At 44.0% G+C, this 16,619-nt stretch overlaps 2 protein-coding genes across 4 annotated transcripts in view; one reads left to right on the top strand and one right to left on the bottom strand.

Moving 5' to 3' along the window:
• Window positions 1–16,619, top strand: part of fah (fumarylacetoacetate hydrolase (fumarylacetoacetase)) — a 625,231-nt gene that overhangs the window by 423,346 nt on the left and 185,266 nt on the right. The window lies entirely within an intron of this gene.
• Window positions 7,862–16,391, bottom strand: mex3b (mex-3 RNA binding family member B). Its single transcript, XM_050049726.1, has 3 exons — window positions 16,279–16,391; window positions 15,732–15,919; window positions 7,862–13,982 (listed from the first exon to the last, which is right to left on the bottom strand). The coding sequence occupies exons 1-3, from the start codon at window positions 16,389–16,391 to the stop codon at window positions 12,568–12,570; spliced, it is 1,716 nt and encodes a 571-aa protein (XP_049905683.1). The 3' UTR covers window positions 7,862–12,567.

Genomic DNA, 16,619 nt, shown 5'->3' on the forward strand with positions numbered 1-16,619 from the left:
GCGTGACGTGTGTGGTTGTGCTGCTGCCGTGGTCCTGCCAGATGCCTCCTGCTGCTGCTGTTATCATTAGTCATACTTCTACTGTTATTATACACATATAATTATTGTCACATATGTATACTATCAGATATTAATATATACTTTCAACATATTGTACCACAATAGCCAGAATTATAATTAATATAATATTATTACTTTCATTAATGTTGTTGTAGGCTACTGTCATTACCGTCTGTCCTGCATCTCTCTCTGTCTCTGTCTCTGTCTCTCTTTCTCATTGTGTCATACAGATTACAGTTAAGTTATTATTTTGATCTGTTCTGTACGACATCTATTGCACGTCTGTCCGTCCTGGAAGAGGGATCCCTCCTCAGTTACTCCTCCTGAGGTTTCTGCCGTTTTTTTCCCACGATAAAGGTTTTTTTGGGGGAAGTTTTTCCTTATCCGCTGCGAGGGTCCTAAGGACAGAGGGATGTCGTATGCTGTAAAGCCCTGTGAGGCGAATTGTGATGTGTGATATTGGGCTTAATAAATAAAATTGATTGAAAATTGATTGATAGCTAAAGCTAAGTTAATGATTGCTCAGTGCTGTTCATCGTGGGTAGCCTTGTGACAACTTTGTCGGAGTTGTGAGCTGCTCGTCTTCCAAGGGCTGCGAAGAGCTAATGCTCCGCCGGTGAGAGGTTGTTGCAGTTTGCTATGGACACTCCTTTCTTCGGATCATCATACCCGGTCGGTCTCTGCAGCTGGTTAAGTGCTAAGCTTAATGTAGTGATAAGTTTACTTTATTAAGTATTTTCTTGTTTCATATCACGCTAACTAAATGTTGGTGAAGGGAGTGTACTCACTCCCTCTCCCGACATGGTAGTGTTGTTTAAAGTTACCTTATGTACCTGTCTTAGCGGTTAGCATTGTGCCCGCTTGAGCTAATCTTATTGACCATCGGTACCAACGTTGGTTGTACACGTTTTTTGTTATCGTTTGTTGGTGAAGGCAGTATGTGCACTCCCACCCCAGCATAGGTGTGTCTTATTAACTTCATTTTCTTTTGGTAGTAGCAACTGCTTTAATTGTGCTCACAGTTCTGGAGATGGTTCCGAGGATGGCTCTATGGGAGCCATCATTCATATGGCCTTGGCCCGCCTGCAGTTGGATGTTCCACAAGCTCAGCCAGCCCCTGCCAGTGCTTTTTTCAGGCGTGGACCAGCCCCTGCCACCTTCACTGTCCCTCTGTCAGATGAATATTTGAGGGAGTTGCATGTGTGTTGGAGGGATACTAGAGCCCTCTCTCATGCAACATCTGATGGCAGAACATGTTTGGCTTGGGCCGCATGCCAGCAATTGAGCCAACTATAGCTGATCTCATTGTCTCACCTGATGAGGCTCTGAGACTCGACGCAAGGTGTCCTCGCCCTCAGTGTCGGGTCACAGATGACCTGCTCTCCAAGGCATATGATGCTGCGGCATGTATGGGGCGCATCGGAAATTCATTATCACACCTAATGCTCGCTCTCTCAGCATCCCTGCTGGAGGCTGCACTGGATGCTTCCGTCCACAATTTTAGTGACACATCTCTGCAGGCTTTTGCGCTTATGTCCAGAGAACTGGGGAGGTTAATGTCCACTCTTGTCCAGGCTCACCGCCAGGTTTGGCTAGCACAGTCACCTCTCACTGAGACATGTAGGAGGACCCTCCGCAGTGTTCCAGTGGAACCTGGTGAGCTGTTTGGGTCAGCTGCTTTAGAGGCACTTGAGCGCACGGTCCAAGCCAGACAGACTAGGCAACAGCTTTCTGGGCTTCACAGGAAACTCAAGGTGTCACGGCGTTGCCTCCTTGCTCTGGCTCCATGGAGAGAGAGTTCATATTTGCTTCAAGGCATGGCCATGGGCTCCATTTCATCCCATCGAGAAACCATTACAACAGATGCCTCCCTCTCGGGATGGGGTTCAGTGTGGCAGAACCGTACAGCTTGGGGGCTGTGGTCTGCTCTGGACTGCACAGAGCACATCAATGTACTGGAGCTACGGGCCGTGCACATGGCTCTAAGGTACTTTATTCCATTCCTGAGAGGGAGGCATGTGCTTGTACGGTCAGACAATGTCTCGACCGTCTCTCAGATAAACCACCAGAGGAGCACCAGGTCTGCACGATTGTTGCAGGTGTCCCGGGAACTCCTGATGTAGGCGGCCCCCCGCCTAGCCAGCCTGAGGGCAATGTACTTAACCGGGGATCGGAACCGGGCTGCAGACTTCCTCTCCTGCTGCAAGCCTCCACCGGGGGAGTGGCGGCTTCACCCAGAGGTGGTGCTCAACATCTGGGACATCTTTGGCAGGGCAGAGGTAGATCTGTTTGCCACACAGGAGTCAACCCATTGCCCCCTCTGGTTCTCCTGGACAGAGGAGACCAGCCCTTTGGGCCAGGATGCTCTCGCCCTCGATTGGCCAGAGAGTTTTCTTTATGCACTTCCACCAATCCCTCTGATTCTTCCGGTACTGCAGAGGGTCCTCCAGCAGGGCCACAGGTTGATGCTGGTAGCCCCCTTCTGGCCAGGGAGGACATGGTTTCCTCTGCTGCAAAGGCTCTGCTGCGGCTCATCATGGCGCCTCCCCAACAGGAAGGATCTCCTGTCTCAGCTAGGGGGCCAGATTTGTCATACCAACCCTCACCACCTGCAGCTATTGGTCTGGCCGTTATAGGGCCCGAACCACTCCTGACAGATTGTACAGACGCTGTCCGCGGTACTGTACTGAATGCCAGGGCGCCTTCTACACAGGCCCAGTATGAGAACAGGTGGCAGCTGTTCTCTGCATGGTGTTCAGATAGGGGTGAGGACCCAGTTCGCTTTTCAGTTCCTCTGATTCTGGAGTTACTACAATCACTTCTAGAGGAAGGCCGGTCACCCGCTACCCTGAGGGTATATGTGCCAGCCATTTCCTCTCAACATGTTCAAGTTGATAACAACACAGTGGGGTGCCACAGGCTTGTGTCTCTCTTCCTAAAAGGAGCTTTGAGGCTACGTCCTCCACGAGCACCGAGAGCTCCAGCATGGGATCTGCCTATGGTGTTGGATGCTCTGTGTTTACCTCCCTTTGAGCCCCTGGTGCAGGCGGAACTGAAGTGGGTGTCTGAAAAAACGGCTTTTCTCCTTGCCATCACCTCAGCGAAGCGTGTTGGGGAGCTACACGTCCTGTCCCTGAGTGACTCGTGTCTGAGGTGGAACTCTGATGGCTCAGGGGTCACGATGTGACCAAATACAACATTTCTTCCTAAGGTTCTGTCACCATCAAACCTTAACCAACCAATCAATTTGGCACAGTTTCTGTCTCTACATCATGGGCAGCCCTACGATGTGTGCCCTTGGAGGTCATTTGTGCTGCGGCATCATGGGCATCACCAAGTACCTTCTCCAGATTCTATAGGGTGAATGTTGCCACTCCCCATCCACTGGGTGTGGTCTTGTTGCCCGGGTCTGCTGCTTCCTCTAACTGAGGTGTGTATTGGGATTCCTCGTGACTTTGTTGTTATGGGTCATCCAGTGCTTAAAGCACCACCTCTGACAGTCAGTAAGGATGAAATAGAACGAAAGTTATGTGTGTAACTACGGTTCTATGAATCCTGGATGACTGCCAGAGCGTTCTGTCACTCAGAATCCTCCTGGTTTTGGGAGAAGATTCTGCAGGAAACAATCCTCTGATGTCACCGGGAGATATAGTTTAACCGGGGTCATCAGAGATCACAGGTGATTTTGTTGGTATAGATACTCGACCTGCACATGCGCAAGATGGAGACATTCAGTGCTTAAAGCACTGCCTCTGGTGGTCATCCAGGATTCATAGAACTGTAGTTACATACGTAACTTTCATTGTGCCCTAGTAAACCTGCCTTATCCCTGGATAAATGACTCCATCCGCTCTTTTAGGAGAAACTGTCGAAAGGTGGAACGCCGGTGGAAGTCAACACAGCTAGAGGTTCACAGACTCCACCAAGGGAGCTTGGAGCCTCTTTAAATGAAATGTTGAGGAATGCTAGGACGCAGTATTTTTCTCAAATAATTTTCTTCAAATAAGAAAAGTCTTATTTGATACGATTAACACCTGTTGTCCCCCAAATTCCTGTGTATTGTAAACCAGGCAGCAATGAATTTCTTAATTTCTTTGTGGAAAAGATCAGAGACATCAGGGGGAATATTTCACCATTGTCTTCTCCTCACCTTGCACTTGGTCCTCTTTTAACCCTGTGTCCTTTCAGGACATCACTGCTCTGTCCCTAAAAATAAAACCCTCCTCGTCTCCCACTGATGTTCTCCCTACTAAGCTGCTTAAAGCAGTTTTTAATTCTATTGGCCCCTCTATTGTGAATTTGATAAATCTGTCAATTTCAACTGGTGTGGTTCCCAGCTTTTATAAACATGCAGTTGTTGAACCAGCACTTAAAAAGCCTAATCTGGACCCATCACAACCAACCACCAACCACTATAGGCCAGTTTCCAAACTTTCATTCTTGTCCAAGATCTTAGAAAAAATAGTGGCAGAGGAACTTACAATGTTCTTAAAGGTAAATAATGTCTTGGATAAATTTCAGTCAGGTTTCTGCAGAAATCATTCTACTGAAACTGCTTTGATCAGAGTTTCCAATGACATTATGATGGCAGCTGACTCTGGTGAATACATGGTTCTGGTTTTATTGGACCTTTCTTCTGCTTTTTATACTGTTGATCATAGTGTTATGATTAACAGACTTAAAGAATTAGGGTTGTCTGGTTCCGTTTTAAAATGGTTTGATTCTTACCTCACTGAAAGAAGTTTTAATGTGTTTATAAATCAGATTTTTTCTGAAACAGCACACCTGACGTGGGGTACCACAGGGCTTGGTTTTAGGGCTGATTCTGTTTTTATTATACATTCTTCCTCTCGGACAGATAATTGGTCAGTTTAGGAATGTCTCCTATCATCTATATGCAGATGATATCCAGTTGTACTGCTCTTTCAAGGACTCCGAGTTATATAAATTGTCTTCCTTAACCAGCTGTCTGACTAGCATCAAACAGTGGTTAAGCACAAATTTTCTGCAATTAAACTTGGACAAGACAGAGACTTTGATTATTGCCCCGGAAAATCAGATCTCCCTTTTTAGGCATCACGTGTACTTTAGGCTCATCCATCCAGTTGAGTCTTCAGAATCTGGGTGTTGTTTTCGACTCAGTTCTGTCTCTCGAGCATCACACCAAAAAATTGATTAGAAATTGTTTTTTTCAGCTGAGGAACATCTCTAAGCTGAGAACCCTGCTGTCAAAGGCGGAACTTGAGATGATCATTCATGCTTTTATTTCTTCACACTTAGATTACTGTAACAGCCTTTTTACTTGTCTGACTCAGAAAGAACTTCATCGCCTCCAGGCTGTTAAGAACTCTGCTGCAAGACTTTTAACTCACACCAGTAAAAGAGCACACATCACACCGGTTTTAGCAGAACTACACTGGCTCCCAGTTCATCTCAGGATTTATTGTAAAATTTTTGTTCTTACTTTCAGAGCTTTAAACGATCAAGCTCCTGCTTACATTTCTGAGACACTGAAACTGTATAATCCCACACATTCTCTTAGATCCTAGAGTCAATGCCTGCTGGCCATCCCCCACACTCAATTTAAAACTAGAGGGGATCGAGCCTTTCAAGCAGTGGCCCGAGACTTTGGAATGCTTTGCCACTGTCTCTTCGCACTTTAAATTCTGTTGAGTCTTTTAAAAAGCAGCTGAAGACCCTGTTGTTTAGACAGGCCTTTAGTTAAGTGTGGGTTTTATGACAATTTGTTTATATGTTTGTGGTTGTGTCTCTTTGTTTTATACTATGTGTCCTACTGTTTTCTAATTTTACTGTAAAGCACTTTGTGAATTCTTTCTGCGAAAGGTGCTGTATAAATAAACTTTACTTTACTTTAGTTATGGAGTTTACGTACTTTCGATTTCCCTTGAAGGCAACGTGAACAAGATAGACACCCTAAGGCCTCATTTACACCACGAGCGATGCGTTCACGAAGCGGTCCACAAGCGTAGCAGCAGCACACGTGTATTCACACCAAAAACGAACAGACGCGTTGTGCAGCGGCCGCTACTGTCCCATCTAAATATAAACCGCACCTAAACAGTTAGTGGAGGTAGTGCATCGTGTTTGCAAATCTCCAATAAAGAAGAAGAAGATTTGGACCCAAAACCCAGGTTGGACAGGTTCACGCGCCAGTGATTATTCCAACACTTGGAGAATTAATATTTAGAATCATTAAAAATGCGTCTTTTGATGACATTCTGGATTCTTATTGGGCAACTTCAAATGAGACGATGAGTACATCACCAGTGGTGGGTTTGATTCAAGCCTGGCATGAACTGCTCGGACGGGCTATAACGACAGTTTGACACCATTCTATCACCGGCCAACCAGGAGACTTCATCAAACGCCTGGGCAGGGATCGGTACCAAGACTCGGTATTAAACAACCCAAGGCAAGTTTAATCAAGACTGTAATAATAGTAAGCTCCGCCATTATCGGCATCATGTTGATCATCATCAACATTCTGCAGCCTCTCTCCTGCTCTCTCCATGCCAGGGCTGACCTCCTTCTCACAACGCGCACACACACACACACACACGCACACACACAAACACACACACACATACACACACACACACACACACACACACACACACACACACACACACCTCCCTCCCATCACCCTGTAATGTTCTGAATGTTTAGGCTTCAATATGCCACTCACTACTGAAATTAGGAGGAATTCATATGCAAGCGGCCTGTAGCTACTATATTGTGACCAAGACTTCAGTGCTGGATCTGAAGTGTACTAAATGCCTTTTTCAAACAGTATAGCATTGAAGCTGGAAAGCTTTCCACTGTCAAACAGGACTTCCTTACCAAGCTCAATTAAAACCATACTATCAGAGGACTTTAGTGAAACCAAAGCAATGCAATATCAATACTACATGCAAGCATTTTTAAAGTTAATGGAAAATTTTTAAATTCTGTATCTCCATAATATTAACTTTTTTTTTTTTTTTTTTAAAGATATTTTTTTGGGCATTTTTAAGCCTTTAATCAATAGGACAGATGAGCGTGAAGGGGGGAGAGAGAGAGGGAGTGCCATGCAGCAAAGGGCCACAGGCTGGAGTCGAACCCGGGCCGCTGCGGCAACAGCCTTGTACATGGGACGCCTGCTCTACCACTAAGCCACCAACGCCCCGACAACATTAACTTTTTATGAGCAAAAAAGCAGCCTAGTTTTTAGCCCTCAATGCCTTTTTCAAATAATTCAATGTTTTTTAATGGTTTATTTAGCTTAAGTAGCAGAAGCATTTTCGCAACCGTGTAAGATGGAGTAGGCAGAAATCTGGAAAAGGCAAATAAAGATAACAAAAATTAAATACATTTGCCATAATGCTGCGAGTCATGACTCTAAGCTAGTGGCAGCACATTATAAACAAACACAGTAACGAATAAGGCAATACTAACTCTGCAGTAACTTTAAAACACCTTAGACTACAGATTTCTGCTTGGATGTTAAAACTGTCTTACATGGCTCTTTCACAACACAGTCACAGTATTGCGCATTTAACATTGCGCATTCCACTTTAGAAGTGGAATACTCGATCTACATACCTGTCTCCTTCAGCTTCAAATATTGAAAAAGAATGTCCACACAGCTATCACAATGCAACAGGTGGTTCACCAATCAAAATACCCAACATATTCAAATGAAAAAAGAGATACAAAAAACATTACCCCTTTTGTCTGTGCAAGAACAATCCCATGGCAATGTTGAAATTGTCTGAAAATTTTAAATTGAATCTAACGATCATGGAATATTAAATGAAATTATAAAAATATGTACCCCTCTCATTATTGGCAGACAAAATATCCCCTGCTGAGACAATACCGATTTACCCATAGTTCAGGGGGTTAAAGTTAGCTGGAATACCAAAACACAGCATTGCTTCTTTTTATTGCATTTCCAAGAGCTCTGTGCTTACTGGACATTCTTTGCTTAAGGTACTTACAATCACATTTACACATTCATAGGACAAAACACATCAGCTCCTGGATACCAGAAAGGCTGAGCCACTGTCAGTTGACTGTTGGATTTTATAAGTCTTAAAATGTTTGTTGGTTAAAAGCCCACTGTCTTTCATCAAAAGTCGCTTCCCTCATTAAATCTTAAGGTCAGTCAATGATCCATTGCTGCTCATATACCAGACCTGAGGGGTGTACTACGAAGCAAGTTCACCATAGCCAGTCATTCTTTGCCTTAGTTGTCCCAATAAAATCTAAAATCCCAATCAGAGACAACGGGTACCATGACAGTGGTTATTAACTTTCTTTGTCAACCAGGTTTTCTTCATCGGGCTTTGTACACATTCTCATTAAAGAGGGCGTTTGGCGTGTCGTTCGACTCTGCGACCACACACAATCCACTTGCATGCCACCTACTTCAGAGAAGCCCATTATTAGAATGAATAGCTATACAGAATATTTAAATATATATATATATTACACTAAAAAGCAACAATGTAGCTGCAAATAAGGCAGTAGAGGAATGCTGGCAGAAAATTACATGATTATGACACATATTTATTTTTCCACTCAATGCACTCACAATGCCTACCATTTATTTCTAAGGTGACAGCTGCACATTCTACAGCTCTTACACTTCAAACTCCATGCAGCGGATTTAAATGTTATACTACATTTACGTGTACTGACACTGTCCCATTATGAAGTAGACATGGAAATCCCTTTACTTTATAGCCAAATAAAATTGAAATGAATTTTACTGATGCTTTTATTTGTCAATAACAGCATTTGAGAGCAACACCAAACACACAAGTGGAAAAAAATTTTTCCTACTCACATTCTCTGCCTCAACTGAGTTAACATAAAAAAAATGCATACAGTTTTTGCTACAGTAATTGCATGGCCTCGTTCAGTGGCATTATTCATGTAACTTGTCTAATGTTATGTCTCAACAAGTTTGCATATACAGCTGAAAATCTATATCACCCACAGAGAATATAGTCAGGAAAAGCCAACAGATCTATTGGGTCTCTAATCACACTCTGACAGAACCTCTCAAGATTTTGAATGGTGACCCAATTTCCAAAGGAGCGGTCTTGTGAAAGGGGCTTTTTTACAGCCACATTTCTTCCAAAACTGAGAACATAATCTCCTCCAGAGCAGGTTAAGTATGCAGCGCAAGTTACCATTGAGATCTAACCAGGTTAAAGGAGATCCACCTTTGTGACATTTAACACTCCAACATCAGACTCACCGCACCAACCCATTAACCTCCTTTCGCAGTATACTCGCCTGATATTGTTCGCCCATTCAGCATTGGTGTGTGAGTGTTGGTATGTTGAGTTACTTGTACCAGAATTTAGGGTCCAAAGTCACAGACACTGACTGGTATTTGCACCCTGCCACCATGGATGGATTACTGAGCTGGGCCAAGGGGCCCAAAGTGTCAGGGCCCCCCCGGCCTTCATCTGCAAGAAGTCACTCAAAGAGAAACACCTACCCACCAGGAAGGGTCAAATTGACCACAAAGAGATACAACTACAAGAGATGCAAAACAGCTGCAAAGAAACATTAGGAGACTAATGGCGACTAATCAGAGGGCCAAAACAATCACAGAGACGCAAAAAACACCTACCAAGGGACTCAAAATTACCACAAAGAAACACAAAATGACCACAGAGACTAAAATGTCCACGGAGAGACACAACGTTACGACAAAGAGATGCAAAGTAACTAAAGAGAGACACAAAACCACAAAGAGATGTCTAACAATTACAAAGAAATGCAAAACAACAACTATAAAGTCTGTGTGTCTTGCTCCCATGTTGGAGAGGTGAGGCCTCCTGCATGTCTGAGCCCAAAGGCCCATTGGCTCATAAGTTAGTGTGTAATGAGAACAGAAACAATTAGTCCATTAATCAGTCAGCTGATCAACAATAATCTGCAACTACTGTATTTTAACCAGAAAGCCATTCCCTTGACCCAGCTTCTAAACTGTAGGATTTGCTGTTCTTTTCTTATGTGTTATGCTATTGTAAATAAAAGATTATTATTATTACTATGGAAATCTTTCAAATTTTCTAACAGTGAATAATTAATTAATGGAAAAGAAGTTCCCATCGCCATTTTGAAATAGTTTTTTGAGTGGTGCATGTTACAAAACCAATGTGTAATTAAACTGTTAATGGTGCTGCATGTGTATAGCACCTTTCCAGTCTTCCAACCACTCAAAACACTTTGACACTATATGTCACAATCACACACTTGTGGCAGAGGTAACCATTCGAGGTGCCACCTGCTACTAAATTTATATGCGCTCACACTCCAATGGAACAGCCATCGGGAGCAATTTGGCTTCAGTGTCTTGCCCAAGGATGCTTCAACATAAGGACAGGAGGAGCCAGGGATCAAACCATCATCTTCTGACTGGCGGATGACCCACTTTACTTCCTGAGTCGCAGCCACCAATTTGTCAAATTAACACAAAGACATTTCCACACAGAAATTCAGGGGCCCCTGCTTGTTTTCCCTCACAAAAATGTTGTATCTCTGAAATGCAGTTTTCTTAACTAAATCTCTGAAACTTGATATTGCAATTAAACAAATTCAATCAATCATCATTTATTTGTTACATGTAATTATACAAGGTACAACTCCAGGTGAAATGAGATTCAATCAACCCCTTTAACTTGTGCTCTGTAATTTAGTCCTTCTCTATGTCCTTTTACATTCTTCACTCATTATTTGCTTTATAAAATGAAGTCACTAAACATGACACATTCCCAGGGCCAGAGGTTACATGTTAAAATGTCTCCTCTTGTTTGACCAAAACCCAAACCCATCACTTCCCAGAAGAACCAGATTATGGTCTTTGTAGCAGGCTGTATAAGGATAGGTCAACAGCACTACTAATTAGTGATAAGGCAGGCCAAGTCCCCCTCTGTCTGACTGGCACAGCCTACACTCAATAATTAGGCCACTGTGATAATCCTGCCGCCTCCGAGCTTCTATTAGGAAGCAGAGAGGGTCAGATGTTTAGAAAAGTGTTCACTTTCACAATCCTCCACAGCCTCCCTGCTCACCTCTGTGTGCTCTCAATACCAGCACAACAAAACACAGCAGTTCAGGAAGAACACCACAGGCACACACCATGTAAATGTACCATTTTTTTATTGGACTTGTATAGAAATACTTAAAAAAACATGATGTAGCACCATTACTTAAGATTTACTTTTTATCATGTATAACTTTAAATGTCAGAAAAATAAAACTCTTGATACATTTTCAAATCTTGTCTCAGCAAATATAATATTAGTATTTGACCATGAGGTTAAAGGCCCTTTATCATAAAATAAAATATATACTTTGTTCTTAAACTTTGCTCAATAAAGTACATTTACCCTCAAGTAACTTTACCTTCATATACATAAACAAGTGGTAAACAAATGTATTAAAATAGAAATACGAAAACTATAGTGGTGCAACAGAAGCCTGTAATTCCCACTGGAATCTAATTCATACAAATTTTAGAAAGCATAAACGGTTTCTTTGTGTTCAACTTACTAAGTTTTGTACATTTCAATGTTTCATATTAATATAGAATAAAATAGGCTTTATATTACTGAATAAAAAATATTCTGGGTGACGCAGATGTGAAACACATTTTTTTTGCTGAACCTATGAAAACTCCATACCAACAGAATATTGTCAAATGCAATACACATTTTGTGGATGTGGGTTTTCTCCTACAGTCATGGGATATTAAAATAATACAGTGATCAATGCCATAAGGCCATACTAAAAAATAAACAATATTTCAACCCAGCTACAAAAAGTTCACTGAACTTAAATTAAAATATCTGTAAACATCTTTGCAATAAGAAATATAATCTTTCAAGTCAAAAAACGAATAAAATACTTCAATCTGTATTAATGTCATTTAAAACTCAACTTGTGGAAATTGATTCTATTCATATATATGTAGGATATGTTGTTTCCGTCCCTTGCATGGTTTCTGACCTTAAGCTGCAGTATCTTGCTAAGTCAAAAGTCCTGTTTGGCTAGAGGCCTTCCATGTTTCCTAGCCATGGCCTCTCCTTACTACATTTGATCAGCAAAACTGGGGGGCTCAGCCAGCTAACAGTCTACAGTTTGACCCACGCATCTCCGTCTTGACCCCACTGTGCCTCTTCACTTCATAAATATAGGGTACAATTTACTAGAACTATTGATTACTATGCTGTAACATTTAAAACATGCACTTAGATGCAGAAAATATTTCCCCAAGCTACAGTATCTTTAGCAAAAACTATGACGGAGCCCAAAAAGGGTGCCTGTCCCTTCTTCTGGATACTACAGCCTCTCACATACACATATATATCTATGTACATTTCCAAACTGATGATTGGGTGATTTCATTAAAGCAGTATGAGGAGTCTGTTTGTTGCTATTGTAGACTGTCTCAATAAAGAGACAGTCACAGAGTTTCACTTTTTATGAAAATATACGTATAGCCTGAGTAACGCCAGTGTGGCAGACAGGGCATTTGGGTTCACTCCTCTCACAGATACGATTGGCACATTCCATACAGAAGAGGTTGTGTCCACAGGGGACCAGGGCCGCAATGACCTCACTCTCAAAGCACACCGAGCAGTCGCGACTGCCTTTTCGGCTAGTGCCAGAGGAAGTGGAGGAGGAGGAGGAGGAAGAGGACGACGACGATGACGAGGCAGAGGAATCGCATGGAACCCCAGGGAGGTGAGGGCCCTGCAGGGAGGCAATAATGCTGGAATAGCCAGGGAAACTGAGCGGGCCTCCGCCTGGGTCGCTGCGCACCCTCCGGGCTAACGGGTGCTCACTGGATCCTCCCGTGTGGCTGTGGAGGGGAGGCGACAGTCTGGACTGTGGGGTACAACCATTCAACCTTTTCTGACTAACCACTATCACATTGGCATTAGTGGAGGTGTTGGTGGGGAATATGGCTGAGGTCAAGGTGGGGGAGCTGCCTCCAGTGGAGGAGGGGGTCATGCGACTATCGTACTGGGACCACAGGAGGCCTGGTGGGGTTAGCGTAGGGTCAAACCCTGACACGGAGTCAAAAGTCAGTTCAGTGCAGTCAGGTGAGATCAACTCACTTCCATAAACAAACCCGTTGCCGTTGGTGTTGACATTGATGTTGTTGTTATTGTTGTTGCCGTTATTGTTGGTTGTGGCATAACTGAGTGTGGGGCTGGGAGGGCTGTAGTCTGCCATACGTGAGCTGCTGTTACCAAAGTAGGAATCCGTGGAGCCGCTGCCCAGGGAGGAGGACGAGTTGTTGCGGTAGTTGGAGAAGGGTTTACGCACTGAGGTGGGGGTCATCCCGGCGTTTGGCTTGGACCATAGGGTGGCGTGTCCGTGCAGATCAAAACCCACATCAGTCCCATTGGCATGGAAGTCATTTTCATCCTGGAGCTCAATTAGGCCTCCCGTCCTCATGGCGATGTGGGCTTCGATTTCTTCACGTGCTCGGTCCACATTCTCCGGCATCCCCGTCACCTCAAACACCGGCTCCTTGTCTCGGCTGGGTGTCACAATGTAGGTGTGGGTCTGCTGCTGGATGCGCTTGATGGTGGCACCTTTTGGGCCTACAACCAGCCCCACCACACGATAAGGCACCCGCACCTGGATGGTGGTCTGTCCAGGCAGATTGGGTGGTCCAGGGACTGGGGTGCTGCTCCCATTCAGACCAGTATTTTTGTTTCTGGAGGCTCGGATCATGGAGAAGTGTTCAGCAGCAGAGATGATCTCCCTCCTGGCCATAGCCACGTCTTCCCTCCTGCCTGTTACCACAAAAACAGGCTCCTCGCCTCGAACTGGGGTCTTGATGTAGGTGTTGGTCTTTGCTCGCAGTGCTTTGATCTTGCAACCTAAGGCATGTTTAAAAACAAAAAAAGGGGGCATAAGTGAGGGCTGGTTCCACAACAACAGCTCCAATGATGTCATGTGTTCATCCACTATTACATTCAAAACAGCTGCTGATGTTTATTATTGTTTCTTAAAAGGCCAGTGGCTTCAGAAATCAGTGAAACCACCCTTTTGGAGAAGAACAAATTCAAACCACATGCTGCACCACCGCAAAAATACAGTGGGATAAAAATAACTCACAAAAGAAAACTCACTTCTGGATCTGTTATCATCTCTCTTCCTTTACCACAGCACAGCTAGCATCTACAAAAGCTGCTGTTAGACTCGTGATCCTTATTTTAAACTAATAGCATTATTAGAAGAGGGGAAAGCTACTTCATAGCCTGGTGCTGGTGCATTAAGTTGCATTCCAACACAAACACAAGCACATAAACACATCTCTTTATGATCAAAATGGGACTGGCTGAGGAAACCGCCTTAGAAGAATGACATAATTAGCTGAGCAAAGTCAGCTGAGTGGTACAGGGTGATGTAACCAGGGATGAAGAGGAGGGTGAAGCCACCTAAACTCAGTCTACACAGTCAATTTCAATCTATGGCATGAATTCATAAAGCGTCAGTTTCAACATGATTAAATGAAGAAGGGGTCTCTTTTATGGAGGCCCCCTGCCTTTAAATAATCCCAGAGGTTATGGTTAATACACTGCCTCATTTCCAATTTCTAACCTGATATAACCTGACTGAAGGGGGTATCTAAGGTAAAAGAGATGTACTTCAGAAATGTCCCACTGTGGTGGCTTTACAGTGGAAGGTGGGAGTATGTGGTTCCTTTGTTTTTCTGGGAACAGCAGCAGCAGTATTGCAGGGAGGGGAAACGATTTCGCATATGTAACCAAGCACCAGTTCCGCCCTGCAGCCCTACAGCTGGAAGACTATGTGAGCTCAGTCTGTGCAGCTATGGGCGTCTGCTGCCTGTGGCAATGGAAGATCGTGACCGTTGTCCTAATTTGATCCTGTACAACTCATTATCATAATCATAAAATAAATCCGGGAATTACTTTCCATGCCGTTTATTACGAAAGAGAGAAACAAATAATCGGCCATTGCAAACGTCTCTCATGTTATTTAAAGGCAGGGAGTTCCCTTTGCCCTGGTTTTTATCTTTTGTCTTCCCTCAAAACTGAACTCCGTTCATATTTCTAATATTCTAAGGTTTTTTAAATGCCTAAAAAGGAGTACACACAAGCAACTAAGACTTTATCTTTCAACACAGTTGTTTCGGGTCACTCAAGCAATTCGGCATGTACAGAAACATCCAAATAGGCTGCTGTTTGATTTAAATGCCAACTTTCTGAATTGGTTCCTGCTGCTTACTGCCGCCTACAATAATGTATTTATAGAGGAGGGACAATGTGTGACTATGTGGCGAGCCACAGACAAAAGTTGGCGTTTAATTTAATTGTTTACTGCTTAGTGGAGTTCATAGATGCCGAATTCAGAAGTGGTACCTACACATTTAGATATTCAATATTAAAAATCAGTTGCTGTACCTGTGCAGTTAAGCAAGGCTGCGTTAGTATTATACATAATTCTGGTGTGTATTGGCATTGTGGTCCTCCCACACAGGATAATGGCTCAGGACGTGCTCATACCTCAAGTGTTTAGGAGCATGGCAGCGTGCTGCTGCTCAGCTGCAAAACATGACAAATAGCCTCCGAAGCTTAACAGTGTAAAGAGAGAGAAATACACACCCTGTCTGCCAACAATCTCAGCCACGTGCTCAGAGCTAGGAACTGGGACGCATTCGGTCATGTTGACGCTCTTTTTCCGGGGCTCCTGGTTGTCGTACGGGGGATTCTCGTCGTTGTCCAAGCCGAGCAGGGAGAGCTGATCGAGGGCGATCTGCAGAGCTCTCTGGTCGTCCAGTGCATCTCCCNGCCTTCAGCTTCCACGGAAAGAGCTTCCACCGCATCCAGCAGATGGTGAGAGACGGTGGGGTGGGGGGGGGGGGTGGGGGGGGCACACACCGTCTTTTTCAAAGACAACTGATCACTGCAAATAAATCAGTCCGGCTAAGGGATGGGTGGAGGGGGCGGGGGGGCAGTGCGAGGAGCTACAAAAAAACATCCACCCCTTTTGTGTTCTGGATGGCCCGGTCCGAGCTGCTGCACGGAAAAACGGTGAAGAAGAGGCGTTGTTATTCCAGAGCCGGCTGTGGAGATAGTAAAATTATTCCTTCCTGACAAAGGGCCCCTCCCTAGCTGACTTCCCTCAGGTCCTCTGTTGCTTCTGTCTGACTCTGAGTCCTTGCGGAGCCAGACAGAGAGATGTGCGGATGACGTCACCGGCTGGGCAGGGACGATGCAGTGCTCGAGGTCATTTGCATATCCGTGAACTGATTGGCTGGACATGCGATTAATGGGCGTGTCTCTGCCTAGGGGGCCGCCCACTTCTTTGTTCTCAGTCTCTTTGTCTCCCTTCGTTGTCTGTTTCCCCGTTTGCCATTTTTTTTTTTTATAAATATACAGTATCACCTAGCTACAGTTAGAGGTCACAACAATGAACATTAACATTAATTTGAATGCACCAAAACAAAAGACATTGTCAGGGTCATACAATTTGTAAATGTGTTTTTTCCT

Source organism: Epinephelus moara, chromosome 1, assembly GCF_006386435.1.
Source record: "Epinephelus moara isolate mb chromosome 1, YSFRI_EMoa_1.0, whole genome shotgun sequence".
In the NCBI taxonomy this organism is placed as follows: Eukaryota; Metazoa; Chordata; class Actinopteri; order Perciformes; family Serranidae; genus Epinephelus; species Epinephelus moara.